Below are 26,933 nucleotides of genomic sequence, written 5' to 3' on the forward strand. Positions count from 1 at the left end.
GTGGTGTAACATGTTGTATGTTTCTGGAAATCGGATCTTGGCCAGCATTACGAAAACCTAGTCCGGCACTATGCTTTAATTCTGGCCAACATCCCGTATCGATTCCGTTAACTTTGTTTCTTGATAATAATATTACGTCAAAACTCTATTGTTATATTCATGTATTTCGGAAAAAAACGATCGGTACCAATATAAAATGTAAATAGATTTTTGCCTGAGAAGTTATAGACCAGGAACTTGACAAAAGACGGTGAACTTAAAATATCCAGAACAATGTTCCATTCATGCTAAATTTAGTATCTCTGTCCAAGGACGATTCCGAACTAAAACTTTTCTGATTCAGATAGGGCCCCTGAATATACTAATAGGAACCTCGTTGTACGGATTTAAAGCATTTGGTCAAAGTTCATCGGTTCTTATTGTACGGATATGAGAAATTGACTAAAGTTTGACGTACAGATTACATTTACTTCGTATGTACGGATTTGCAATAAATATTACCTCCCACGTACAAATTTGTCATAAAATTTACTTCATTGTACAGATTTATCTAAAATTCAGGAGGTTCGATGTACGATTTAAAATGCAGGAGGTTTGCACCCCCCTTGGACCATAATGAATATTTGAAAAAATGCATTTAGAGAGGGTGCATTTAGAGAGAGAAATTATATATGATCTCTATATACTTGGGAGGGTGCATTTATATATAATGCGTGCATTTAGAGAGAGTACTTATCTAACATAGTACAAGCTTCGATTGACCCTTAATAGCTGTCAATTTAAATAACTCAACCCTTTCCTTTTGTTCTTTGAAATGCCCCAATTTCCATTAAAAATAAACCACCCAAGTTAAATTAAGCAGTTTTTCATTATCAGCTGCCATGATTAAATATTTTCGCAAATTCTTTCAAGTTAAATTTAGTGAACTATTTTATCTGTTAAAGCAAACACATATCTAATTGGGCATCAGAAACTTCTCTAACAAGCAGTTTCTTTAAATAACTTGACTGCTTTACCTAAAATTTTTTCCTTTTCAATAAAATAATAACCTATCCAATATTATTTATTTCAGCTTGTTTTTTGAAATATCTAAACCTTTTTTCAGTCTCTCATCTTATAAGCTGTTATTCCAAGTTTCATTATTCATAAAATAAGTCATTATTATTTTCATATCACTTCTTTTCAGATTTAGTTTTCTAGGTAAATGATCTAAAATTAATGGAGAACTCAATTTTTTGAGATTATTGAATAAATAATTTCTGGATGAAGAGATGAATCTGATTGCAAAGCTAATTAATTATTAAGTGATGCAGAAAGATTAAATATATTGCAAAACTGATAAATTTTCTAAAGTATTACTTTGGATATTTTAAGTCCTATTAATTAGCATGAATTAAACTTATGTATAAATTTGCTATTATAAACTTACTTACTAGGTACTTTCAATTAGCTGCTACTAAATATAACTGGTCTGATAATTTTATATTTATCTATAGTAAAGCTTTGTACATATCAGTTAAAAATAAGAAAGATAATTGGTTTGAAGAGGATAAAATCAAATTATCATAAATATTTTATTATAACTAGAAAACGGTAACCGTTGGTGCGTCCGAAACGTCATAAATTACAAGTTCATAAATTTAAACTATAAACTATAAAATGCAATGTAACACTAAAAATGTAGTAAAAAAAATGTAACGCTAAAAAAAGTAATAGTATCACTAAAAAAGTGTCATTTTATTAACATACATTGTATTATGTTGCAAATTTTTAATTTATTCCCATAATTGTGGAAAAAAAAAAATTTTAATGATTTCTATTTAAAAAGTTAACAGTATGAATTTTGAAGTCTCATTAACCTTGATTTTTCTTTTATTCTCTCTTCTAATCTTTTGTGATTTTTGATGCGCTGAAGTCTGTCAAAAGAAAATGGGAGTAAAGAAGAATATTTTTAAGACGACTCGTCATTGAAATAGCATTGAATGATTGTCCAGCTGCATACTTCTTTTTTTCCATATCTATTACCACTTTTTGTAAAGTTAAACCCCGACTCTTATGGATTGTAATAGCCCACACAAGGCAAATAGGGATTTGTAAGCGTAAGCAAATTACTTTTTTTTCCTCCTAACTGTATCTAATTGGTGAAACCAGCACAAACCTTTTACCTTCTTTAGTAACAATAGCCAGCCCAGAATAGTTGTCAAATTCTATTAAAACAGTAATAGGAAGAGAAGGAGATGACTGGTTTTCTTCAAACACAATTTCTTGGATAGTACCTAAAGATCCATTGACTAAACCAATTTCTGTCCATAAGTTAATTCTAAGCATGACTCTTGCTCCTCTTGCCAATAATAATTGAGTCTCAAGTTCTTTTGCCAAGTTAAGATCAGCTTTACTCACCTCTTTACCTCCTGTATAGATAGCTTTGATTAGAGCAATAGGACAATTTAAAGATTTGAGCTTATTAATGTTAAATTTAGCAACATCGGACTTCTGAGGCATTATATATATGATATCTAAGAATTTTGCTGACGTAACATTTGATTTGTTAGCGAATTGAATAGTAAGTTCTTTCCAGTTATCTAGCATTGATTCACCATCACGCATTCGCAATAATATGCCTCTAAATTTGCACTGTACATCAGAATCACCTGACTGATATTGAATAACATCGAGCTTATAGACTTCATGGAACTGTCTATATATCTTTATACCGTCATTTGACAATGAATCTCCTTGAGAAATTTTTGAGTACATTGGTTCATCACGTACTGGAAGAAGCTGACCAAAATCTCCAACCAAGATTATTGAGCGTTTACTAAATACTTTATTTTATTTCTCAGGAAAAGCTTAACATAATCTCATATCAATTAAGGCAAGCATACGATACCCTACCATACTTTTTTCATCTATAATTAAATATTCTATGCCTTTTAATTTTTTCTGTAACTTTTTCAGATGTTCACTGTTCAGATAGGACTCCGCTTACTTCTAATAAAGGTCTCCGGGCAAAATTTCAGATTTACTAGTAATTTTACCAACCTTTCTTATCTCATAATTTTACCATATATATATAGTGACCTTTTAAAATTATATTAAATTTTACCTTAGATTTTCAGAGACCTAAATTTTTTTAAATATTAAATAAACAAAATATTTTATAATCATTACAATAAATTTTAAAAATTTTTTATTTTTACTAAGTTTAATTCTTATTCTTTAAAGATAAATAACTTTTATTAGTAAAAAAAGTACTTTGAATTACAAAAATACTATAAAAAAAATCTTAAAGACACACATCTTTAACTTTACTTCAAAACTATTATTCACTTACTTTCTTTAAAAAAATCTAATTAATTTTTTTTTAAAAAAAATAAATTCGTAATTGGTATTATTATGAAAAAATGCTCGTACCCCATAAGTATTAATCCAACTGCTATGAAAATATTTATCTAAATATTTTCGACCTTGCCGAACAACTTTACTTAAGCATGAAAAAGTGATTTCATTTGACCAAAGTGCCCAAATTACGCCCTATAATCACTGATCGGGAAAATAAAAAAAAATTAAAAGTGCGAAAATTGCTCGTATTCCGTAAATATTAAACTGATTCTTATGAAAATTAATATTCAGGTAGTTTCGATCTCGCCGAACAATATTACTTAAGCTTAAAAAGGTGATTTCATTTGACTAAAATGCCCAAATTACGCTCCGAATTTAATAAACAAAAAACGTAAATTTTAAGTTAATATTAAAATAAAAAAATGCTCGTATGCAATAAATATTACTCCAACTGCTATAAAAATTCAAATATAAGTAGTTCGACCTTACTAAACAACTTTCTTAGATAGTAAAATATGATTTGATTTAACCAAAGTACTGAAATTAAATTCTGAAGTTGCTAATTGCTGTACGAATTTTTATATTTTAAAAGCTAATTTTTGTAATAATTTTCAAAAAGATAGTGCTAATGCAAATAAAATTAAAAATATAAAATGGTTTTTACAAGTATAAAGAAGAGAATAAATTTTTTATTTTGAGAAAAAATTATAAAACGTATATTACCAAATATTGTAATAATTGTTGTACAATATTTCAAATTAGTATATATAAGGTAAATATTAAATTTTATATACAATTTTACCTTATTATTTACCGAAACATTTGTAAACTTATATTTGATTTTACCTTATAAAACCGGAAACCTATTTTAACTTTACCTTACATATCCGGAGACCTTTATTTGTCATATATATAATTTTACCTTTATCTATTAAGAGACCTAAAATTTTTTTTTAATATAAATTTTACCTTATATTTTCGGAGACCTCTATTAGAAGTAAGCGGGGTCCTGTTCAGATCTAGCTTATACTGGTCAAAATTGATGCTATTGGGTACATATTGGGTACCTGATATGTGTATAATATATGTGATATATGTGTATGATATTTAACAATACTATACATATCGGGTACCTGATATATGTAGTATAAATGTAAAAAAATGGTGACACATCTTGTAAATATCATATACACATCTTATACATATCGGGTAGTCAAATATCAGTGACATATCTTATAGATATCATACATTTAATATACATATATCGGGTAGTAAAATATCAGTGATATATATTATAGATATCATACTGTTAAAATAGAAATGTGGCGCAGTAATTTTATGTAAATCAATTTTGTAGATCATTTCGTAGATCCCTTGATTTTTTCGATTTTCTTGATTTTCTTGATTTTCTTGATTTATTTAATAAATCTGATAAATTTGATATATTTGATTTATTAATTTTATTTATTTTATTTGTTATATTTTATTTATTTGATATATTTATTTTATCTTATTTATTTATTTTATTTTATTTATTTTATTTATTTATTATATTTAATTTATTTATTTTATCGAATATTCTTGATTTTTATTTTATTATAAATAGTGATAGGATTTTACCAAGTAGGGGGAGGTCAGTTAGTTAGTTAAGAATTGTATTGTAGTTTTTGAGTTATACGAAAAGAGTATTATTCCCAGTAGTATAATTCAAGATAGTTAATTTCGCAACCAAGAGATTATCTATATTTTTTGTCGTATCTAAAATCTTACATTATTTTAATAAAAACCTATTTTCTTTAACTGAACATCTAACGTTATTTCACGTGATTATTTGTGATCAACTTAAGACTCTCCTATTAAGTTAAACTCCAGTTAACCTGTTAAAGCGTTAAAGTTTTTCAGTCAGCTTTAATCGTTGATAGGATAACAATACATTTAACACACATATATCGGGTAGTGAAATATATATATAGATATTGTATATTTATATCATGTCAGGCATATATCAGATAGTAGCTATATACTATATTTTTATTGTATACGTTTGACAATTTCATATTAAAACTAATAGATTTATATCTCTTTTTTTTTTATTTTAATTCGGATTAAATGAAATTCAATTTTATTAAAATTTATAAATTTTATTTACATAAAAGCAATAATACAAATCTTACTCTATTTATTACATAAAATCAAATAAAATTGAACATAATTATACTATGTAATATGTAAATTTCTACTGATGATAATAAAATTACCTCTTTGCTTCTGTTTATTATTTAAAAGAAATATTAGCGAAAATATTAGTAAGTGTATTAATTTATAAGAGAAAAAAGGAAATGTTAATAAAAATGTTAGTGGTAAATATAGAAAATATTAGTAAAAATGTTAGTAGAAAGAAAGAAAAGTTAGTAAAATAGAAAATATTAATAGAAGAACGTTAATAGAACGTTAGTAGTATTTAATATTAATAGAAAATATTAGTAGCAGAAAACATTAGTGGAAAAAAAGAAAAAAAAAATATTAGAACATCAATAGAAAATATATATATTGTTATCCTGTCAACGATTAAAGCTGACTGAAAAACTTTAACGCTTTAACAGATTAACTGGAGTTTAACTTAATAGGAGAGTCTTAAGTTGATCACAAATAATTACGTGAAATAACATTGGATGTTCAGTTAAAGAAAATAGGTTTTTATTAAAATAATGTAAGATTTTGAATACGATGAAAATATAGATAATCTCTTGGTTGCGAAATTAACTATCTTGAATTATACTACTGGGAATAATACTCTTTTCGTATAACTCAAAAACTACAATACAATTCTTAACTAACTAACTGACCTTCCCTTCTACTTGGTAAAATCCTATCACTATTTATAATAAAATAAAAATCAAGAATATTTGATAAAATAAATAAAACAAATATAATAAATAAATAAAATAAATAAAATAAAATAAATAAATAAGATAAAATAAATAAATAAGATAAAATAAATATATCAAATAAATAAAATATAACAAATAAAATAAATAAAATTAATAAAATAAATAAATCAAATATATCAAATTTATCAGATTTATCAGATTTATCAAATAAATCAAGAAAATCAAAAAAATCAAAAAAATCAAGGGATCTACGAAATGATCTACAAAATTGATCTACATAAAATTACTGCGCCACATTTCTATTTTAACAATATATAAAAAAAAACAAGTATAATGAAAAATATACCTTTATGTTTATTTCTAAATATAAAAATAAAAAAAAATATTAATAATATTATTTCATAATAACTAAGTAAAGAATTTGTTTAGTTTGGTTTAAATAGTTTTAAATAAAAAGTTTAAGAGAAAGGTTTTTACAACGGAAAGAAAAAAAAATAAATAAAGTGCGAAATATAAATACTTAAATCATGTGATCGATCGCTTGATTACAATAACAAATTCTGATTAGGCCATAGATTTTATATCAATCCGGATTATTATAATTAATAAAAATGCATTTAATGTTCATACTACTCACTAATCACTATACTATTTATACTAGAATTACACTACAAGTTAAACTCTTTATCGCTTTAAATAATATAAAACCCTACTTATATATACTAATTAGTCACAAATCAGGTAGCCTATTGGTCACCTATCATTAAAGATAGGTCCTCAATTGATTTCCAAAATCTGCAATATTGCGGATTTTAGAAATTAATTGCGCTTAGTAATTTACAAATCCGCAAATAATTTGCAAATCTGCAAATCTGCAAACCCGCAAATAATCTGCAAATCTATATAGTATCACAAATAATCTGCAAATTCGCAAATAATTTACATTATCGCAAATTTACGAATAAGTGAATAAAATTGTCCACTTTTAGTATATAAATAAATTTGGTTATATTTAATTGCAAAAATTAAATTAACATGATTTATGAGTTTACAAAATGGACAAAATTGTCCACTTTTTAGTATATAAATAAATTTGGTTATATTTAAATTAACATGATTCAAAATGGACAAAATTATCCACTTTTGAGTAGAGGATCATCATTATTTTTATTGTTTATATTTTATTAGTAATTACAAAATAAAATTGTTTTTATTACAATTTATTATTACTAAACAATCTCTTCTGGATTCCAGTCATCGTCATTTTCACTATCATATTTATTATTAAACATGAATAGAATCTCAGAAGATTCAATATATACCCACAGTCCCAAATCTATCACTTGTTCGATATTTAACATCTCGTCAACACTTTCTTTTTGTATATTGGGTGACTCTTCATATTCCTCCTCTTCATCTTCCATTTTCATTTAATATGTCTTCCTCTTCAAATAAATTATCTATCATTTTTTGAACATCATCATTTGATATGCTATTTCCAATGTGATTCAAGGATCTTTTACTATTTGAAAGTAAATGAATATTATGAGTATAAATTTTGGACATATATTGCACATTTAAATTTGTTCTCCTTTTACCAAACATCCATCCAAGGGCTGAAAAAAGGCGTTCGCAGCTAGCTGAATGTGGCGTTATTGAAAAAACAATTTTTGCAAGACGAGATAATGAGCTGCGCCCATCAATTATTAAGTTCCACTACTGAAAAGGCCCATTATTATTTGAATATAGTGCGCTATAAGGGTTATCTTGGTCCAAATACTTGCGAAACTGTGCCTTAAGTTCTAAACCAGAAGTTTTCTTATGACCCAAATTCTTCCAAATATTAAGCGCAGTTTTTTGGATACATTCAAATTGAGTATTGTGGATACCCGCTCCTACAATATTTATAAAGAATAAATTATTTATCTTATTTAATTATTTTTTCTTATATTAGTAATACCTTTATATTGCGGATGGAGAAAGAAAGCCAATAAGTAAATATTTTCGTCAAATTCTTTGTATCTATTAAAGAAATTTGATTACTTATTTCAGTTATTTAGTTTTTTATTAAACTAAAATTATTTTGAATATTACCTCTCATTGAAGGCTTTAATACAAGAATTCTTTAATGAGCGGTAATCATTTATTGGCATTTGTTTAAAAAAGGTTGCAATTCTAAGGAGATAAAGGTAACAATCTGCCAATGTAGTAGGACCCCGAACAATATATATAAAGGTAGATTTTGAGTTTGCTTAACCAACATATAAAAATTTTTCCTATGTGAGATTTATTATTGCTTATTTGATAACATAATTTTTAAATAGTCAGATATAATTATGCGTAGCAGAGTATTAAGAGTATATTACGTCATCCCATATATGGCAAAAAATTGGAGATCATCTTTTTTTTACTTTCGTTACAAGAAAAAATTTTTTAATATTTTTCAAACTCCTGCTTAAAAATATCTGTTAGAGAGCCAAAGTTTCTGGTTTTTCAAATAAACTTTAAAAAAGTATAGTATAAATATAGTTTACAATGAAAAACTACCATATGAAGTTAACAGTAGTTGCGAATTCTCTAAGGTAAGTTGCGAATTCTCTAATTAGACTAACTTTAAATTAACTTAAAACTTGCGAAACTTTGAGACTTAATAATATAGTAATTAGTTAAATAATTTATATCAAAAAATTAGCAAGCATCATATTCAAATAAAAATTTTTACTAATACCATTTTATTTTTTTATTATCTTAATAAGCGTATTTGTTCCTTTAAACTAAATACAAAATATTTCATATGTTGTGAAGTAATAATTAGATTATTATTATTTTATAATGAAATGGAAAGGCAAATAAATTAATTTAATAACCTTGAATTATATATTTGGCGTTTGTGAAGTTATTATTTATTTATTTTTAATGTACAATATCAATCAAACAAATGGTATTTTCATTAAGTTTTGTCCATAAAAATATATAGAAATATTAATAAATGGTTAAAATGTAGATAGGATGCATTATATTTATTATTTGAACGTATATTTAATAAAATTCATATGGTAGGTTGGAAAATATTTTATTTTTCCAAGAGTTTTTTCGTCAATTTCGTGGTCACGTGATCATATAAATGATCGTTATATGGTCATATACAAATGATGACGCAATATACTGGACCCTTAAATTATTAATAGTCAGATATATATTTGCGTAGCAGGATAGAATTTTTTAATATATATATATAATATAATATATATTTACATTTTCACATTAAAAAAATCTAATAAAATATGTAAACAAAGTTATAAACATGTTTGTATAAAAAAAATTTACTATTTTTAATACAAAGAATAAGTTAATTGTATACGTAATACAGGGAACATTTTTAGATGTGATCGTGTAACATGTTTTTGATAAAACAAATACGCGTCCGCGTAACATTAAAATCATAAATCATATACGTGTCTGTATAACATTTAAAAAATATATATTTAAAATGAGAGCAACGGGTGGGTGGAAAGGGAAAAATAAGTGTTTTCTGTTTTTTTATAATTTTACACTATAATTTTTGTAATAATCAATAAAAGTTATTTCATTTTACTTAGAAAATTTTTTAAAAATATTTTTTTTGACAAATTTTACAGTAAATTTTAAAAATAAAAATTCCGCGTATTGGTGGCGTTACAAAAAACATGAACAAATCCATAAATATCTATTCAATTATGATAAAAATTTATATGTAAGTAGATTCGACCTGCTGAACAACTTTACTTAAGAAGATTTTGGATGTTTCCTTTGACTAAAGTACCTAAATTACGCTTTGAAGTCACAGAACAGATATACGAAATATTAATAAGAAATATTTATAAGTTGTAATATTACAAAAAAATAATAATAGCTTTATCCATACATTATTTCAAAAATTTTTGTTTTTTTAGTTTTTTTTATATACACATTTTATAAAAAAAATTATATATAAATATATATATGTCATAAAATAAGTTGCTTAGCAGTGTAAAAAATTTATGGGTTAGATAAAAGTTTGCTTAGCAGACATGAAAAATATTTGCTTATTGACCTTAGTAAATTTTGAATTTTTTATCTGATCTATATATATATTGTTCGGGGTCCTAATGTAGTATACGTTCTTTCAAGCATAAGAATTGCCTTTTTTATCAGTTTAAAAATATCTGATATTACGCGAACATCATCAAAAAATCCTCGTTTTTTCAAAATAGTTTTAATAGCTTGATTTGAAATTTCGTGTTCATGATTTTCCAGAACCTAATTTAAATAAAATTAAATTTTTTTTTTTAAAAAAAAAATAATTTATCTTATTAACATACGTGCTGTAAAGCATCTTTTAATCTCCACACAGAATGTACACATTCATAGACAGTTGTCCATCTTGTTTTTACGTAAGTCTTCAGCCCTCTGTCTTCAATATTTTTACTTTTGATTGCTTCATTGAACCATGATGATCCAAGGGTAGAATTTTTAAAATATTTTGAGAGAATGTTTGCACATCTCACTATATATTTAACTTTATCTATTTTTACAATAGATGTGCTTATTGGGTTTACGTAATGAATGATACATCACACATTAATGATATTTAGGTAATTGTTGTCAATTATCTTATGTGCTGCTGCAACATTTGAGCTATTATCTGACACAATAGCAACAAACTTTTTGGCTCCCACTTTATTGATAACTTCCTCAATAACGTTAGATAAATGCTCTCCTGTATGGCGAATATTTGAAAGATCCTCAAGATTTAAAAGATATTCTTTCCTTGACCCAGTTATTAACATGAATGTCCAAAGGCTATTCCCATGTGGATCAGTCTAACCATCCATCGCTAATGAACATAAATACATATCAAAACTGTCAATATTTTACAAAAATTTCTTCATTTTAATTTAAATTAAAAATCTTACTAATAGTAAAGTTATTGTTAGCACTTAATTCATTCATAATACATATATTTACGTGAAATGTTTCAGATTCTAATAAAGTACCACTCAAAACTTGCCTTGAGGGAGGATCATATCCTGGTTGTAAAGTTTTGATCAAATCAATAAACCAAGGATTTTCAATTATACTAAAAGGAATATTGCACATTACGAATGCTTTCGTTATTGAACGATGTATTTCATCACTATATCCTTTTTCTAACTTTTTATTCTTGTAAAAAGATCGGATGGATGTTTAGCCATCATTGAGCCTTTGTTTTTTAGTTGTTAATTCTGAGTCGCTTTCATCATCTTCTTCGTTCTCTGCTATTTCATTACCTACAATTTTTGCGAACTGTAATAACACTTCTTGCAGACATTTTCGGCAATGATTTGCTAAGTGCTCACGTAAAACGTGAAGTTTTCCATCCTTCCAATAAAAGTTACAATAGCTACATGTCGCAGCGTAGTGTCCTCTTGTCCTCTGTACTTCTTTTATCATATGTCCATTCTACACTTCCGTAAAATGATGTCCTTTTTTTGGATTTTCTGAAGGTTCTGAACTTGTCATTTTATCAAAGAAAAATTAGGAACCTAAAATATTAAAATAAATGACTAACGAAAAATGAAATGATGAAAATAAACGTGAAATATTTCATCAACAACAATTCAGTTTTAAATTCAGGAGTATTCAGGGATGTTGAGTCACGTACTTACATAGTTATATTTTGAGAATATTAATGAATTTCAGTTAACCAGAAAAAGTAAGTTAAAGTATTTTCAAAAAAAAAAATAGATAAAGTTTGAACTTTGAAAATACGTATGTTTTATACTAAATATTATAAAGTCGATCTATCTTTTTAGACAATTTTGTCCACTTATTTCGTAATATATCTTTTGGACAATTTTGTCCACTTATTTCGTAATATATCTTTTTGGACAATTTTGTCTACTTATTTCGTAATATATCTTTTTGGACAATTTTGTCCACTTATTTTGTAATATATCTTTTGGACAATTTTGTCCACTTATTTCGTAATATATCTTTTTGAACAATTTTGTCCACTTATTTCATAATATATCTTTTTAGACAATTTTGTCCACTTAGTATTTCGTAATATATCTTTTTAGACAATTTTGTCCACTTATTTCATAATATATCTTTTTGGACAATTTTGTCCACTTATTTCATAATATACCTTTTTGGACAATTTTGTCCACTTATTTATTCCAACTCGCATAATATATCTTTTTATTTTTTAGAATTAAATCATTTGTTATATCTTATATGCTGCGTACAATTATTTATCCCAACTTACGTAATATATCTTTTAGACAATTTTGTTCACTTTACATAATATTAAAAAAGAATTATAAATCTCAAAATAAAACTTTTTAATTGTAATAAAAATTTTGCAATTTGCATTTCATAATCTACTGCGTATACCTAATTTTACATTCTGCAATTTAATCTAAATAATAAAAATAATAATCTGTATTATAACTAATAAAAATAATAAGCTGTATTATGCCCATTCAATATACTCACTTCCTTTAAACTTCTCCCTTAAATCTCTGAATTCTTTGCTTAAACTCAATTTAAATACAACATCACTTTTTCTTTCTGGCATGGTGAAATCTTAATTCGACATAATTTCAGAAATACGTTCATCTAGTTGGCTTGAAGTAATTGATTGATAAGCGGGAATTTGAGACAAAAATATATCATAATATTTTTGCTTTACAAAAAAATCACACTTGTGACAACTTGCTTGCGCAAGCTGCGTAGGTGTTATTCCATCATTAAATAATTTGCGCAATCTGTCACACCCCAACCTATTTTTCTGTTCAGCTTTTTGATCGATATTAAGCTTACTTCACATAAAAGGGATCACCCAGGATTTTGTATTTTTAATTTCTAATCTTTCAGCAAGTATTGAAAGATCATCATAAATTTGAACTAATGATGCTAAATGTAGCAAATTGAAAGACTCCGCCGCTATCACAAGGCTTTCACAACATAACTCCTGTTTTTTCTATTGATTAATTCTGTCCATAGCGGACTTCTCGTCGACAACTGTAATTTTTTCAGCTATTAACAATTCAGCCAAGGCGTTGAATATCGCAGAAGTTTTTGATGGTTCTGAGGTAACGAGATGCTCATCATTTGATGCTAACAAAATATCACATAGTTTCTTTCCCTTCTTAAACAAAAGCATTTGGACAGAATTCAACTTTTCTTTCATAATAGTTTTATCATCATGGTCATTTTCATCAACATCCTCATCTGAGAAAATTTCAACACAGTTAAGTTTACGTTTTTTTACTAATGATGTTGATGTAGATGCTAGTTCTTGAAATTCTTCTGACACTTCTGAAACTAATGCTTGTGATTTCACCGGCGTTTTCATTTTTGAAGTTTGTGTTTCTACTACTACAAACACTTCTGCACTGGGTATTTTTTCTGCTAATTTCAATGTGGGTGATCTTGCTGGTGCCTTTGTTGACGGTGCTTCTACTGATACTTTTTCCGGTACTGCTACCAGTGGAGCTTGTATAGATGAATTCAATTTGGTACTTTCATTATCAGCGCTTTTATTAGCCATCGGTAACGCTTGTAGAGGTGAATTCAATTCATTATTTTCATTAGCTACCGGTGGCGCATTCAGTTCATCACTTTCATTAGCTACCGGTAGCGATTGTGAAAGTGAATTCAATTTAGCACTTTCATTAGTTACTTGTGGCACTTGTAGAGGTGAATTCAATTCAGTACATTTATGGTAGCTTGATTCTCCTATTATAGAGTCTGAATTTGAAATATCAGCAGTTTGAGAATTATTATTACCTATAAAATTAAGATGTAAATTATTATAAAGTTTTATAATCAAGAATAATTCTATAATTGACAAATATGACTTACAGAAATTATTAATTTTTGTCATCCAGTTATCAATATAATAAAAATAATCTTTCATCGCATTTTAGCTGCGATAAGCTGGCAATGTCATGCTGGCTCACGTTATATCTGAAATAGTAATATTATTTTTTATGTGGTTTTGGTTACCAAATTTTTCAATACATCGCAGATTTAAATTTGCCCAAATATTTTCTGCTGTATCAAAAGTTGTGAGATTGTTCATTGCTAAATCACAGTTTATAACGCGGGCAAGTTCTGAGTTATTAGACTCGCGATATAATGCTGAGCGAAGAGTTGATGTTGAAGATTCAAAGAGGAAATGTTCGTGTGTTGAATAATTTAACAATTGTTTTAAGGATTCATCAACATTAGAATCAGTATCAGCTGTACCAGCTGTGTCACTTGAACGCGTATTTTCCGCCATTACTGAAGTAGAGTACTTTTGCAATTTGTTCTATTATTAAAAATTAACAAAGAAAGGTAAGATATAAATTTTATAAATTAAAAATTAATATCATTTTTATACTTTACCTCTAATCTAACATTATGATTCAAAACTAATTCGTATTTACTTTTATATAATTCATATAGAGACTTGTAATGCTGAAGTTCAGCCAGATTATCCTGAAAAAACAAAAAAAAATAAAAATAAAATTACAGTTGTCTAGGAACAAAAAAAAAAAGACAAAAAAAAAGGTGGACAAAATTGTCCAGAGACGAAAAAAAAGTGAAAAAAAGGTGGACAAAATTGTCCGAGAGACGAAAAAAAAGTGAAAAAAAGTGGACAAAGTTGTCCAGATGAAAAAAAAAGTGAAAAAAGTGGACAAAGTTGTTCTGACAAAAAAAAAAAGCAAAAAAAAGTGGACAAAATTGTCCAGACGAAAAAAAGTGAAGTAAAAATGGACAAAGTTGTTCAGAGACGAAAAAAAAAGTGGACGAAGTTGTCCAGAGAGTAGAGACGAAAAAAAAGGATAAAGTCGAAAAAAAAAAGTGGACAAAGTTGTCCAAAACCGAAAAATGGACAAAAACAAAATAAAGGGAAAGGAGACAAAATTATCATATACCTTATCGATAAATGTAAAATTTGACAATGATTCCTCCAGATCAAAATATATACGACCTTCATTTTTTTTATATGACATTCTTACTCTATCTTGCTCGAAAGTATACGAATCAATTTTTTTATCCGTCTTTATTCAAATAAGAGAAAGTGCTGTTGAAATTAAGCTTTCATCATCATCAGGTAAATAAACTTTTTCCCGCAAATTTTGAATTGAGAACTGAACAGGGTGTTTTTGACATTTCTAATATATTTATTCAATATTTTAAAAGCTGATACTTTATTTTTTATTTTTAAAATGAAAAGGGAAGAAAGCAATTGGGATACTAAAAACTGTAAAAACTGATATTTATTTAATTGATCAAATAATAACATTTGATAACACGATTGTTTTGATACGTAATTGTATATTATAATACGTTTGATAGAATGAGTTTTGATACAATGATATATATAATTGTTAAAATAATGTATTGATTATGGCTGAATAATCTGATATATTATTATTATTTTAATTGGATTTTGGAAATAATATTTCCGTATTCTGGTGAGAAAATTTTTTTTTCACTTCGGTAGGAATATTTTACAAAAAAAAATGATCATGTGAAGATGATCTACAGTCAATCATAATTTTTGAGATTATTTGCAGATTTGTGAATTATTTGCGAATTATTTGCAGATTTGCAGATTATTTGTGTATTTGCGGATTATTTGCAATTGCAAATTTGCGAATAATTATTCTTCAAAATCTGCAACATTCCGCAATATCGCAAATCACAATTAATCCGCAATTAAGGTATTACGGACACATCTTTACCTATCATGCATATATATTAAATCCTAATTTTTTGCTGATTTTTCATAATATCACAATAATAAATATTTATATAGAATCTATTTCATCTATTCAATTTACAGTTCATATTATTATCTAAAAATTCACGTTCTTAATAACAATAATAAAAAAAAGAAAGAGAATATTTATTAATTTAATTTTAAAAAAATTCCCCCTCTCTTCCCATTCTACTTACTATTAGTCCCATTACAAAGCCCAGTATAATAGTATCCAATAGCTGCAAACAAGAGTCTTTAAAGATACAAAAAAAGGGAGATTAATAAACATTCTCAATTTAAAAAAATCTCCTTTACCCATTCAATTTACTGTTTGTATCATTTTTCAAGAAGCCACGTCTTTAAAGAAAAAAAAAGAATAGGTATATTAGTAATATTCTCAACTCAGAAAATCACTTTTCAACTTACATTCTAAAGTCCAGGTTCATCTAAGAAGTTCGGCAACCTAAAGAAATAGAAAAAGAAATATTAGTAACGTTTCTTTAATATTAAAATAATCTGCACCTTTTCAACTTACATTCCAAAGCCCAACTTTATTAATATTATAGTAATATGATGAAACTTGTTACTACTAAGATATATATGCTGTGCATATTGTAAATAAAGTAACCTATCCAAAGTTTACATTTTGTTATTGTCTAATCTAAAATTTTTGAGTATATTATCATAAAAATTAAACTTCCTATACATTTTCGCATCTTCTTTCCTTTTCTTGTTGATGATATTCACTATCTTAAGATTTTTTGCCTATTTTTTTTTTTTTTTTTTAAAAAAACTTTATTATAGATGCGATCATGTCCTATTATAATTACGCTTACTTACATATATAAACTTACAAATATAAGATAAACAAATACATATAAGAATTAAGCATTATGAAACATGACTACTTTTCATAAAAAACAAGTTGACCTGTCATCTAAACGATCACATTATTGTTAAAAACCATGATGCGACCTCAAATTCAAAAGTGACTGTCATGATCTACCTAAAAATTTGCCCAATAGTCACCTCGATGGAATGCCAAATCATTTCATTTATTCCAATTACTTTCTAACATATTATAGTCAACATCTTTAACACCCACTTCAGTGCGTTTACTATATGACTTAGCTTTTTTATCTTTACCGCTAATACTGCACCGCTTTTCTTCCTTTATTTGTAACTCATTTCTTAGTTCCCAAATAAGCATTTTGAATTCTAATAAAACTCTCCCAGTTATTTGTTTCAGTACCTTATACAACAATTTTTCTTCAGTTATTTTATAGCACCTTAATAATTCTATTAACTGACAACTGACTTGATTCTTCATTAAAAATGTAAAATCATATAAGCATCCAATTTTCCACATACCAAGCTCATTAATTTTACCTTTTAATTCTTGTATATCTATATCATCTCTTGAATACTCCTGTATAATTTTAGCTAAAAAAATTTTTAATTGTTTGAGTATATCTTGCACAACATTTTGAATCTTACTACATTTCCAAAAATGATCAAAGGTTTCTTCTTCTATTTTACAAAAATTACATTTCCAATCTTCATCATATAGATCTGGCCTACGCTTTTTTAAATTAGCACAAGTTGGTAATTCATTACAACAAATTTTAATCCTAAATGATTGTAAATAATGATCCTCAAACAATGTATCATATTGATTTATGTTATTTAACTTTAAAGATATTTTCCAATCTATCAACCTTAATAGATTTGATTGTCTATAAACTTTATTATGGTATAGCATTAGAAATTCTTCTATAAATTGAGCGTCCTTTATTCCCTTTATCATAAGAATGGGGTTACGTTCTATAGGCATATCTTTCCAACAAACCGTACCATTGTGTAATAACAATTTATCCTCTATTATTAATACATTTTTCTCAGCATCAGATTTAGCGAGCTTATCTGCTTCCTTATTATAATCATAATCACTATGCACTTTAACTTTAGTTATCTTTACTTTGAGACTATAGATCCTAATTATCTTGAATAAACATAACCATAAAACCTTATAATTAACTTTTGATCTTTCTATATCTTTAATCATCAAAAAGTTTAAATCATCAAATGTATTAACTACCCATTGAGAATCACTATATATTTCAACATTTGCAGCTTTAGGACAGATCATTAAACTTAATATCACTGCCATTAATTCAGCCTTATTAGAGGAAGGATTATCTACAATTCCACAATTAAAACTTTTCTTTATAGGGGCACTAATTACGAACGCAAACCCATCATTATTTCGTTAGTCGCTACATTTTTCATCGACTCATCTGTATAAATCTCTATATCAGTTTCTTGCGTTAAACTATTTGCAATTTCTATCAACGCATTACGATAATCACTTGGATGTATATATTTGAATAAGCCATTCACTTTTTCAATAATACATTCATTCATAGACGTTTTTCTGTAGTATTTACATTCCGCTTGAGCTAACGCCTCGTAAATAGCTATATCTGCTATATAACGATCATTTTGTATTAAATTTGCATTAATTTTAACACAATTCTCTATATTAATATCTGCTATACACCTTACTTTAATGTTACTTCTTTTATTTCTGATTTAATTCATTTTCACTTCACATTCTCCACATTTTTTAAGGATTGGTAACTGTACTGATGGTGATATTTGATCATTTTCTAGGTTTTGTATCCAATGTTCTATACGAATTTTGTCCTCATTTGGATTATCTAAAACACGACCTATTATAGGTTTACCCATTTGATCATGAAAGGTTGTTATCCAATTTTTTGTTTTTAAATTATCAATTTTTGTGTCTACACTATGTATATTATATCCTAATTAATAATCAGTTTTCACTTTCTTAGATTTTAAAGGTTCTTCAATAAGCTTAGTTTCTATAAACTTGAACCAACTAGGGATTCTACCCTGTGTATTTATCTTAGTTCTGTGTTTCAAATCTTTATATCTCAAAATACGTGTACCATCTGATAACATTAACTGACTAGCGAAATAAACATTTTTCCCTTTCAGTTCCTTACTAATTCCATTTGTAAATATTTCTTTATGTGTACATATTTCTACTATTGGTATTAATCCCCCTTGAATCTGATTAACTTTCACACCACTTGATTTTATGGTTAACATATTGTCGTATAAAAGTGCTAAAACATGAGCTAACAAACAGTGTTTTACTTGTAAGTCTTTCAAACTGATATTCCATGTTGCTAATGGAGATTTATTAGATAATAATTCACTTTGCAATTGTTTACAATCTATTTTAAAAATATCTTTCATCACACCTTTTGATATCACTTGATTGTATAATCTACTTAACTGTCTTTAAGCTTGAATCGTATTAATATTTTTGATAGTAATATAGTCCAATGATGAATGTATAATACTATTAGGAGTAGTAAGTGGCAATGACACTTTTCTTTTAAACATATATCTACAGGTAGAATTTAATTTTTCTGTTTGAGAATTTGTCTAAACTAACAATTATGCTTTATAGTCAACACGAAGAATGATTATGTGATTATATATATATTTCATCTGCAAATCCATTATTTGTTTGAAGCTAATTGTTTTATTATATCTTTTAATAATATCCTTACACTGATTAAAGACATAATTAGTTCTTAAATCTAAATTAATCCAGACACCTAAAATTCTCACAGATTCTTTTGATGTTAATGGTTTAACCATTCTTTTTGATGATCTGAAATTAACTTCAACAATATCTTTATCTAACTTTTTATTCGTTATTATTTCAAACTTATCATAATTTGTTTGTATATTATTCATAATGTTGAATTAATCTGCAATTTTCAAGATCTGCTCTAACTGAGCTTTATTTTTAGTAATCCGCGTGACGTCATCCATGTATGACTGTGATGATATATTGATTCTGAGTTTTTCTTCTTGGTCTGATTGTACATTACTTTTAAAGCAATGCTCAATTTCATATCCCATTTTTACTGAATTAATTTCTGCAAGCAATGGATCGTAATAAATTGTCCATAGCAGAGGTGAAATGACCTCACCTTGATCTATTCCTATAATAGACGTATATTGTTTCGTTATTCCTTTTTCTTTTATAACACTTTTTTTACTATTCATAAATAAATTAATCATTAAACAGATCAAAACCTCTGGGATCTTAATTCTTTGCAATGCTAATTTAAGCATCTTAATATCTACCCTATCGTAAGCTTTAGAGAGGTCCTGAAAAGTCAACTATAACTCTTTATTATTCTTCTTTGCATCTTCAATACAAGTATTAATGATTCTTAGAGGTGCCTCTGTAGATCCACCAGGTAGTCTCGCGTGATTACCTCCTTTTAATATATTACGCTCTGCAATAACTTTAGATAATCTTTTTGTAACAATTTTCACTACCACTTTTCTCAAAGTTTCTAGGAGTATTATTGGTCTAGTTTTTATTAATGAGTATTCCCAATCCATTGTCTTTGGGATAGGATATAATAACGCATGTTTCCATTTTTCAGGGATATCACCAACTTGTAAACATAAATTTGCTAATTTTAACGTAATACTTTTCATTAAAGTTTCCATGTGTTTGAGCATTTTATTCAATATTTGGGAAATTTCTGGCACTTTATCATTTGCTAGCTGTCTAATCACATGGTCTCATTCACTCTTACTAATAGGTTGAATAACCTCGTTATACCAACATTCATTTATATCTTGTTTAGGGCTATATTGACAAATCCATCTTCCTTTTAACTTTTCATTTGAATTCAACTTTTTTTCCGCAAATGATCTGAAATGTTCAATCAACTCATTTTCTATCAATTCTTCATCTGAAATTAATTGTTTTACTGAATTTTTTTCTATCACTATTTTATCCAGGATAATTTTACTTCTTTTTCTATTCAATGTAAAATCTAGAAACCTCTTTTTATTATCTTGTAGATCCTCACTCCGTTGTTGGATATAAAACTTCATTTTCTCTTCTTTATATATTTTATTTTCTTCAGCAAAATTCGCCTGAACTAATTTAAAGGCTATCTTGACTATTTCTTTAAACTCTTTTATATTTTTATCAAGTAGCCTATCTATGTCTATTGTGAATTTAAAACATATTTCTGATATTGTTTCATAATGCTTTCCTATAAATATTTTACACTCTCTATAATTAGTTAAATTCAAACTTATGATCTTTTTTTCCGTTAAATTTGTTAAGATATATGATAATTTATGTAAAAATCTCTTATAAAACACAATTGTTTTTGATAGCACTTCTTTGTTCAGGTTACCTTTCTTTTTTGGCAATTCACTATTAGCTTTTTTAAATGTATCTCGAATTGTATTCCATATTCTATTTATATTATTGATCAAAATTTCTACATTATCAATTATATCTTTTTCTTTATCCAATAACTTTTCTATTTTTTCTGCATATGTTTCCCATAATTGACTATCTATTTTCTTATAATCCACTTTCAAATTGTTATTATTATGTTTTTTCTTTTTAAATAATTGTTTTGTATGAAACAGATCATCTATTTGGAAATATATCATTACGGCTGAATGATCAGTTTCAAATATGTGGGACTTTATTCGTAGACACGTAAATAGTATCTGGTACTAAATCTTTTGTGACCCATATATAATTGATTCTAGATTTTTTATCTGATCTATTCCATATATTCAACGGTTTATCTTGGTGAATTAAATTAATATTAACCATAACGTTCTTTTTTAATATCTGAAAAATATGATCTTTCCAAAAAATTTTTTGATTTGCTCTTTGTTGAGCTATTGCTGTATTATAACTTGCATTAAAATCTCTAACACAAACTATTTTAGCTTGTAATTTTTTTTCAACTGTTAAAATTTCTTCTAATTTTGTATAAAATTCCAAAATTTTATCTTTATAACTATTATTCGAAAAGTTATAAATTGCGATTATTGTGAAACGAATCTTTTCCTTCAACAGTAATGTAAGTTTTAAAGCTCGACCTTCAATGATATCTTTTTTAATAACATATTTTGCATAATCATTATTCATTATAATCCCGACTTCAGTTGAAAAATAGTTGTCACTGTCGCATAACCACCAAGTCGTTATATCCTTATAATCTTTATAAATCATTTTCGCACTAGCAGTTTGAAGTTTTGTTTCTGTAATTATTAAACAACTAATCTTATTAATTTTCATATAATTTAAAACTTGTTCTTGCTTAAGTGTTGTATTTAATCCTGACACATTAATTGTTGTTATCTTAAATGTATTATTAATGTCTATAATACCATCAATAGATGGTCGAATATCTATAGGTTATACTATCATTGTTGATTATATTGGAGGTTGGTTGTTCCATTATTGAATTCCCTAGCCCTGTCTTTATTGACATATAGTATTTGGTTGTTCATTAAATGGTCAAATTTTTCAGACATATCTGTCAAAATACTAAACGCCTGATCCATTCTGGCTTCAAAATTATCTAATCGTTGTGTATTTCCTTTTTGACTATTTGGGGACAAAGGTGATGTACCCAACACGGTTGATGGTTCATATATGAACTTTTCTGTCTCAACTGTTTTATTTACTTCACTATCTTTTTCCATAGGAGATAATGTACAAGTTTGTACATTTAGCGAAATATTTTTTTTGATATATACATCACGTGTTTATTGAAATTTTTTTACCCTTTTATTATTATTATTCATGAACGTATTATCATCTTTAAAAAACATTAATTCTACTTTTCTATTACTCAAAATCTCAGCTTGATTAATATGATTAATTTCTAAATTTGAAACCCTCTCATTCAATCTTTGTATCATATTCATGAATTTTTCCATCTGTCGTTCCAATCTATCCAGCCTATCACCCTCATTATTAACTGGTGTAGGATTAATATTCTGTTGATTCCAAGGTTTTCTTACTGGTTCTTGTGTCTCTTGTTGTTTTCCTTTTCCTTTGTAAGATTGAGATGGACCTTGACTTGATGTTAAAACATTTGCTCTTACATTGGGTACTGTCTTAATTTTCTTTGCAGCCTCAGCATAATTTGAAGGACCTTGTAATGGCATTTCTTGTTCACCTTCCTCCCAATTGTGCATACCTTCTGACTTATCAGATTGATATTGTGAATTTCTCAGAAATAATGGTCTGAATCCCATACTTGGTCTGGGTGCTTTTACTCCATATCTACTATAAATCTGTTGATATACTTCATGTGTTGATGACATGTTTCTTTTCCTTTGATTTTCTGGACATGTTCTGACTCAATGATAGGGAGAACTACAAACGTGGCATGTGACTGCATCATAATTAATGAAAACTAAGCCTCGATTGTTGAAAGAGAATTTTTTTCTTAGGGCATTATTAAAGTCGTTCTCATTATCAAAAAAGACAAATGCAAACCTTTTTTTCTCATAATTTTTTGAAAACCTATTCTTAAATACAAAACATGATTTCGCCTTCATTTGTATGATAATATCTTTCAAATCTGCAGCGTATGTACCTACGGGTAAATTAGCTAATTTCAACCTATATTTAAAACGTAAATTCCTTTCGTCCTTAGTTAAGTTAGATGGAAAAATCCTAAACGCTGTCACCCACGTCTGCCACCCGTGGATAAACACCTCTTTCTCATTTAACTTATTTCTCGTTACTTTGCTTGGTTTAGATTTTGTTTTTCTTTTAACTTCTCGCTTTCTTTCTCATATATCCGTAGTATTTATTCTCAATACTACTGCTCATTCATAATATTCCCAAAATATTATGCTGCCTGTAATATTTATTCTTTCAAATATTACCATCTTATTTCTTATAAACTGCGAGAGTTCTCCTAACTTCTTATATTTCATACAATAAAACGAGAATAACTCCTCTTACTTTACTTTTCGGGACTTAATAATAATATTAATTAATTCTCAAGCGTACAATGAGCATATTCAAGATAACTTTTAATAATTAATATTTATTTTATTAAATTTGAGTCAAAACTGACTGCGGAATTCCTAACGAATCCCACCTATATTTATACATTTTTAAGAAAACTATTTCTACCACTTCTAACTTTTCTACTAATAAAAATTTAAGAACAATAAGAAAATAAAGATATATTATCATATGACTATCTTGTGACTAAACTAAACTAAACTATAAATATTATTTTATCGGTTAATTATTTATCCTTCGGCTAATTATTTATCCATCGGTTAATTATTTATCCTTGTTCTATTCGGTCTTTTATTCATCTGCTCACGTGATTATCCTGATTTCTCGGGTTACAGCTATCCCCCCCAAGAAAAATTTGAGTCCCATCAAATTCTAATTATAACTTCGAAACTTGACCTGTCTATATATTCCTTCAATAATTCTCCATTTACTGGCGTTTTCTGTATTCTTCCCTCCATAGTTTTAATTTTATAAGATCCTTTAGAAATTATTTCGTGTATATAATACGGTCCTTTCCATTTTTCTTCTAGTTTTCCAGACCATTGTTTTTCTTTTGCTGCATCATAATATAGTACTTTATCCCCTATTTGAAAGTTCTTTTTCGTCTTATATTTCTTATCATGATATTTCTTCTGTTTTTCTTGAGATTTTTCTATATTCTCTCTGGCTCGGCTTCTAATGTTCGGTAGATCTTCCATTAAACTATTAATCCTTTGTGTTATTGTAACATTTTCATCTTCCATATTTAGTAATGTCCTCATTTCCCTTCCATATATTAGATATCCTGGTTTTAACTTGGTCGAATCATTCTTTTTTGTTCTATATGCAAATAAGACTCCTGGTATTCTTAAATCCCAATCTTTAATGTTACTCAATTTTGCTAATGATTCACATAGTGTCTTATTGAACCTTTCTATTAATCCATTCGTCTTCGGGTGATAAGGTGTCGAAAAATTGTGTTTTATCTGAAATTCCCTCATTAATAATTCTACTAATTTGTTATTGAAATGACTTCCCCTATCACTTAATATCTTCTTTGGACATCCGTGTCTACATATTATATCTTCATAAATGAATCTTGCAATTTCTTTAGCATCTGCTGTTTCTAAGGCTCTAGCTTCTGGCCATTTCGTAAAATAATCCATTGCCGTAACTATGTATCTATTATTTCTTTCTGTTATTGGTAACGGTCCTACAACATCTATTCCAATCTGATAAAATGGTTCTTTAACTTTTATTACATTTAATTCGTGTTTTCCAATCGGTTTTCCTCTTCTTTGACAACTATTGCATGATTTAACATATATTTCTATATCTTGTCTCATTCCATTCCAGTAATATTTCTCTCTAATCCTTTCATATGTTGCATCTATTCCAAAATGTCCAGATAATTCATGGTCGTGTGCAATATACATTAATCCTTCAAACTCATATTTTCTTATTACTCTCAATTCTCTATTATCCTTTATTCTATATAACAAACCATCTTTCATCCTATAGTGTTGTTCATTATCTATATTTTTAATTATCTCATTATATTTATCTTCTTCCATTAATTAGTATATCTTCTATTTCTTCTTCAAAAGGTAAAATAAACCTAATATTTTTATCTTCAAATAACACGCAGTGATAATTCGTATTCCTGTGTATGATGTAAATATATATTCCTATTCCAATATTTTCAGTAGTCATTTTTATTTTTCCAATAGCTTTTCTACTCGTTTATATACTTTTTTCCAACTTTTGTCATCGTTTTTAATTTTAATTCTCCTATATTTTCCTTTATTCTCATAAATATTCTGATGCTCTTTAAACATTTTCACCATGTCCATGTATTCCTCTTCGTTCAACGTTTCATATGATGTTTTATGTCCTTCATTACTTTTCTTAGTTTCTCTTCCAATATAATTATTCCAACATTCTTTATTCTCTAAGAAAATTATTATCGCATTATCTATAATATCTTTATATTTAAATATCTCTTTCTCCATTTTATGATTCCCATATGGAGTAATATATCCTCTGTCAAAACTTTTGGTCTTTTGATAAAAGTATTCACAATATGGTGACTTATCCAGTATTATAATGTCTTCATCTGTAAATTCAACTATTCTCCTATTGATTTCTTCTACAACTTGTTTTCTAAATAACCATTCATATTCTTTTGAAGGTTCCTCAAATCTCTTATCATCATTTCTTCTTCTTTTAAACTTATTAAATATTATTTTTAAATCATCCTTTTCTTTTAATCGTTTAATTATATTTTCTACTATGGTGGATTTCCCTACACCATCAACCCCATCAACAATAATAATCTGTGGTTTACTCTTCCTTCCTAATTTCTTTAATAATTCTTTTTCTGTCTTTTCTTCTAAGTTCAGTAATATTGCTTCTTTATCATTAAAATATTTCATATCATCCCATTTTCCCTTAAATCTTCTAGCGTCGAACCATTCATTTCCTGATCTAACATATCTCAGCTTTTTCTCTTTATTATTTTCCATTTTCATTATTTCTTGACTTAAGTCTCCAGGGTCCCTTTTTATAACTTTCTCTTCAAATTCTAGTCTTGATAACGCATCTGCATTCTTATTTTCTTTACCATTTCTATGTATTACTTCAAAGTCATATTGTTGTAACTCCATTACCCATCTTGCTCTTCTTCCTGTAGGTACTTTAGCATTCATTAATCCTTTTAACGCAGCATGATCCGTTATAACCGTAAATTTTCTTCCTGCTAAGAACTTATGGAAATACTTGATCCCCCAGAATATTGCTAAACATTCTAATTCTGTTATTGCATAATTCTTTTCTGCTCCCACTAAACTTCTACTAGCATAGGCGATAACAAATTCTTTATTTTCTTCATTTTTCTGAGATAATACTGCTCCTAACCCTTCTCCTGACGCGTCTGTAATCAATATAAACTCCTTTTCGAAATTAGGGTGATCTAATACTGGTTTCTCCATTAATCTTATTTTTAATTCTTCAAATGCTTCCTGCTGTTTCT

At 27.1% G+C, this 26,933-nt stretch overlaps 4 protein-coding genes across 4 annotated transcripts; all 4 read right to left on the bottom strand.

Annotated features, from left to right (window-relative positions):
- Nucleotides 1–7,462: 7,462 nt before the first annotated feature.
- On the bottom strand, nucleotides 7,463–7,663 carry OCT59_019721 (uncharacterized protein; the record flags this gene model as incomplete). The annotated part of the gene is made up of 1 exon (XM_066143741.1): nucleotides 7,463–7,663. The coding sequence occupies one exon, from the start codon at nucleotides 7,661–7,663 to the stop codon at nucleotides 7,463–7,465; it is 201 nt and encodes a 66-aa protein (XP_066005464.1).
- A 286-nt stretch (nucleotides 7,664–7,949) lies between these two features.
- Nucleotides 7,950–8,386, bottom strand: OCT59_019722 (uncharacterized protein; the record flags this gene model as incomplete). The annotated part of the gene is made up of 3 exons (XM_066143743.1): nucleotides 7,950–8,128; nucleotides 8,194–8,255; nucleotides 8,328–8,386. The coding sequence occupies 3 exons, from the start codon at nucleotides 8,384–8,386 to the stop codon at nucleotides 7,950–7,952; spliced, it is 300 nt and encodes a 99-aa protein (XP_066005465.1).
- A 4,832-nt stretch (nucleotides 8,387–13,218) lies between these two features.
- On the bottom strand, nucleotides 13,219–15,241 carry OCT59_019723 (uncharacterized protein; the record flags this gene model as incomplete). The annotated part of the gene is made up of 4 exons (XM_066143744.1): nucleotides 13,219–14,027; nucleotides 14,247–14,553; nucleotides 14,631–14,723; nucleotides 15,164–15,241. The coding sequence occupies 4 exons, from the start codon at nucleotides 15,239–15,241 to the stop codon at nucleotides 13,219–13,221; spliced, it is 1,287 nt and encodes a 428-aa protein (XP_066005466.1).
- Nucleotides 15,242–20,637: 5,396 nt separating this feature from the next.
- Nucleotides 20,638–20,955, bottom strand: OCT59_019724 (uncharacterized protein; the record flags this gene model as incomplete). Its single annotated transcript, XM_066143745.1, has 1 exon — nucleotides 20,638–20,955. The coding sequence occupies one exon, from the start codon at nucleotides 20,953–20,955 to the stop codon at nucleotides 20,638–20,640; it is 318 nt and encodes a 105-aa protein (XP_066005467.1).
- Between the last annotated feature and the right edge of the window lie 5,978 nt (nucleotides 20,956–26,933).

Source organism: Rhizophagus irregularis, chromosome 29 (genome assembly GCF_026210795.1).
Source record: "Rhizophagus irregularis chromosome 29, complete sequence".
Lineage (NCBI taxonomy): Eukaryota > Fungi > Glomeromycota > Glomeromycetes > Glomerales > Glomeraceae > Rhizophagus > Rhizophagus irregularis.